Source organism: Ochotona curzoniae, unplaced genomic scaffold (genome assembly GCF_017591425.1).
Source record: "Ochotona curzoniae isolate NIBS_2020 unplaced genomic scaffold, NIBS_Ocur_1.0 contig_2692, whole genome shotgun sequence".
Classification (NCBI taxonomy): domain Eukaryota; kingdom Metazoa; phylum Chordata; class Mammalia; order Lagomorpha; family Ochotonidae; genus Ochotona; species Ochotona curzoniae.
Genome location: NW_024465556.1, coordinates 4,154,972 through 4,159,070, shown reverse-complemented (window position 1 = coordinate 4,159,070; position 4,099 = coordinate 4,154,972). Strand labels below are relative to the sequence as shown.

Below are 4,099 nucleotides of genomic sequence, written 5' to 3'. Positions count from 1 at the left end.
TTGAAAACCATCTTGGAATTATGACTGCATCACCACTCTGTATTTTTCCTGATTGAAACTTCCTTTTCAATTTTTTAATTGGAAAGGCAGATCAGATTTAAAGAGAGAATAAACAGAGAGCAAGATCATCCACCAGCTGGTTCAATGCCCATAGCTGAGCTGATCCTAAGCCAGGAGCCTCCTTTAAGTCCCAAATAGGTGTGGGGTCCCAAAGCTTTGGACCATCCTCTGCTACTTTTCTAGACCACAAGCAGGGAACTGAATGGGAAATGGAACACCCAGGACACGAATAGGTGGGTCATTTGTACCCAACAGCCAGAAACTCTCTCCAGCACCTCTTAGAGACACCTTCAGGAAGTGCTAGCACTTAAACATAGTACTCCCTCAACTTGATAATGGCTTGGGATTTGGAATAGTTCTATGAATTAAATTTCCCAAAATTCCACATGGCAAATTTCTAGTAAGTTGTGCCAGCTAAGCAGTCTAAAAACTCCCCCACCATCAAGGGAATCACTGTCATACTCTGGGCTACCATGTCTAGGGCTCAACCCCAGGAGAGGCAGTCATTCATTGAGTTCTTTATTTCATCCATGAGTTTAAGAGCCAATATGGTGTTTAGAGTGAAACCGTTAGCATATATATTTTCATGAATTATGAGTCTAAAATTTCTTTTTAGGAAAACAAACAAAATAGTTTCTATAAGTAAACATCGAAAACACATAGATTTTATTCTAACACATGCTCCAGTTTCCAATAAATGACAATTCTCTGAAACTTTCACTCTCATGGTGTTATTTATTAGCCAATACCAGGAAAATACTTGCTATATTTTACTTGGACAAAAGGAAAATATAATCTTACTTAAAAAATACAAACTTAGGAATTTATCGGCTCCTTGTTTACTATTAATATTACCATGCTGAAGATACACTCAACAATTTATGTTCTTGTAAATGTATTCTATATCACAGTACAAAAAAAAATGTATCTCACTTTACTTTGCGCTGGTAAATAAAATTTAATTTTCTATTTCCTTGTCAGGGTCCACACGTAGAAAAAAATGCCAACTCAATTTAATCCTTTCATTCCTTACCTCGACGGAAATCATACTTTATCCAAATTTTGTACAGTTAATATATCATTCTTTTACTCATACGAGCTCCAGATATCAAAACATGGAAGGAAAAAGCTATCCTCCAGTCCCGTTGTTCCTACGTTTTTCTATGAAACGATCGTTCCGCAAGACTGTTGAATAGTTAACGTGCCTCCTTCCCCAAGATGGCGGCCGCCAAGGACGGTTGTGGCATTGTAGTGGCCACAGACAAGGGGCAGCGGCTTCATCTGGGGATTCCTGAGGCGGAGTTTGTGGAAGATATCGACTCCTTCATGAGTCAGCCTGGAAATGAGACTGCAGAATCAGTACTAAAGAAGCTAGAGGAGCAGTACCAGAAGTATAGATTTATGGACCTCAACCTTGCCCTAAAGAAAAGAAGGCTAAAGAAACAGATTCCTGAAATTAAGCAGACTTTGGACATCTTGAAATACATGCAGAAGAAAAAAGAGTCCACCAGTTCACTGCAGACCAGATTCTTACTAGCAGACAATCTGTACTGCAAAGCTCTGATTCCTCCAACTGATAAAGTGTGCCTGTGGCTGGGGGCTAACGTAATGCTGGAATATGACACTGACGAAGCTGAGGCACTGTTGAGAAACAACTTAGCGACCGCTACAAAGAATCTTGATTGTCTTGAGGAAGACCTTGATTTTCTTCGAGATCAGTTTACTACCACAAAAGTCAACATGGCCAGGGTTTTTAACTGGGATATACAACGAAGAAATGAAGCTGACTCTACAAAAGACAAAGCCTAAAGCTGGCAATCAAAATTCTGACTTGGTTTTACAAACAAGCAATTGTGACTGTCCCAATATATACTCTTAAATACTAGCATGTCTTTGATTTTGAAAAGATAAACATCTCATTTACAAAATCAAAACTGGTTTCAAATATTTTATGAAATTAGCATTTTCATACTCCCTAGCAAAATTAATACTAATTTCTGTCACATGAAAATTCTTAGTTGAAATGGCTGCAAACCATGAGGTATGAACTTCCTCTTTGTTGGTTTATATTACTATCATTGTGGTTATACCATTTTCAGGATGGGAAAATGAAGTTCTGTTGCAGTTGTCTTCTTTAAATGGGATTTTATAAATTATCAACTACCATTGTATTCTGAAACTGTGAGGCAGTAGTCATTTGCATTGTAACACAGAGGGCTACTTACTCTGGAACACTTACTTTGGAACACTCAGATGCCCACATAAATCATGGTTAAAAACAATCAGGGTAAATCAACCCACACTTATTTCCCAAAACTCTATTTAGGTGTCCCACAGGGGTGGAGAAGCAGTGGCTGGAACATGGAACTAGAGAAACTGTGATAGGACCTGGCAGTGAACTGTGGTACCCAGACCTCCCAACTGGTGGCTTAATGGTACTGAGCCTCAACTCCTGACCTCTCCCCCACCTCCCCCATCAACTAACCACTCCGTCCCCTGGCAAAAATTTTAGCAACTTTAATGAGTCAAAGAACTTTTAGGAAATTTGGACAGAAGAAACAAAATACTGCAATTTCCAAACTTGTTTAACTAAGAAACTCAGCTTTAACAAAACATATGGTGAACACTGAAATCTCTGCCCAGTGTACATATAAGTAGTGTGAGTTGGGCAAAGGTAGCCTATTTGTTATCACATATGTATTTGTTGAAGAACCCATTAGTTACAGAACTAAACTTTACAGGTCCAGCAGAACAAATGCTTTCATATCCACAACTATTCTTTACACATTGACCTCCATTTTGAGAATATTTCCTAATTTCACATTTTAAATTTCTATCAAAATTATGATTTATAAAAGTAATTCTACAGCTTCACTCCGCCATTTTAACGACTTGGTAAGAACAAGAAAAAAAATGTGTATTTCTTTAATTGTGAGGCTATTTTGTCTTTGCTTCTTTTCCTGTATTTCCTGTATTTCTTTCTCCTCCTATTATACCCTATTCTGCCATGAAAGTATTTCTTGTGATATATATATTCTCCACATTATCCAGGATCCAACATATTAAACCTGACATAGTTTATGGCAAAAGTTCTGTCAATGCATTTAATAGATCAGCCTTGAATGCACCAGGATCCCATTTGGGCACTGGTTCTAATCCTGCCAGCCCTGCTTCCCATCCAGCTCCCTGCTTGTGGCCTGGGAAAGTAGTCAAGGATGGCCTAATGCTTTGGAAACCTGTACCTGCACGGAAGACACAGAAGAGGCTCCTGGCTCCTACCTTCGGATCGGCACAGCTCTGGCCCTTACAGTCACTTGGGAAGTGAATCATCGGATGGAAGATCCTTTCTGTCTCTCCTCCTCTCTGCATAGCTGACTTTCCAATAAAAATACATCTTTAAAAAATTACATCAGCTTGCTCAATACACTGGCATGCTCCAAAAATGCATGAAATTTTTTAAACAACATCTTTCTTAAATTCCCATAAGCACAAAAGCCTTATTAAATACACACAACCATAATCCATACAGCTGATATTATAGTTTACACCTCATAAATCAGGAAAATAGACTTAAAATGTCTAACCGACTTGTCCAAGGACACCCTACTAATTAGTTCCTGAGTTTAACTGTGGCACTAGAAATTCAGACCTACTACTTAACCAATGATAATGATATTCACTTAGTCCTCACATATTTCAGCATATAAATGTCAAGCTGTTGGTCAAACTGGGATGACATTTTTAAACAGTCACAAAGAAAATGAAATAATTTCCATATTGATGCTGCTTAACTTACCCTTTAATTCACATTCATTCTCTCCTATGCTGCCTTCTCTTAACATTTTGCTTTCTGCAAAGCATCATTATAATCTTGTCTCTCACAAATTCCAAATGATCGTATGTGATATTCCTTAACTTCCATGAATCATCAATATTCAACTATGTAATTGTTAAATAAGACAATTTTAATTTTACTTAACAGTCTAACATCACAAAGGAAAAACACACTTGAATAGCTCATTCACAAAAATAAGATCAT

General features: G+C 37.7%; 1 protein-coding gene across 1 annotated transcript; it reads left to right on the top strand.

The window, feature by feature from the left end:
* Nucleotides 1-1,269: 1,269 nt before the first annotated feature.
* On the top strand, nt 1,270-1,989 carry LOC121153475 (prefoldin subunit 3-like). The gene has a single exon (XM_040976056.1). It carries the CDS (start codon nt 1,279-1,281, stop codon nt 1,867-1,869), a length of 591 nt encoding a protein of 196 aa, XP_040831990.1. The 5' UTR covers nt 1,270-1,278; the 3' UTR covers nt 1,870-1,989.
* Nucleotides 1,990-4,099: the final 2,110 nt, after the last annotated feature.

Excerpts from the sequence above, each read along its gene's own strand:
- LOC121153475 (XM_040976056.1), top strand. The coding sequence starts at position 1,279 with ATGGCGGCCGCCAAGGACGGTTGTGGCATTGTAGTGGCCACAGACAAG.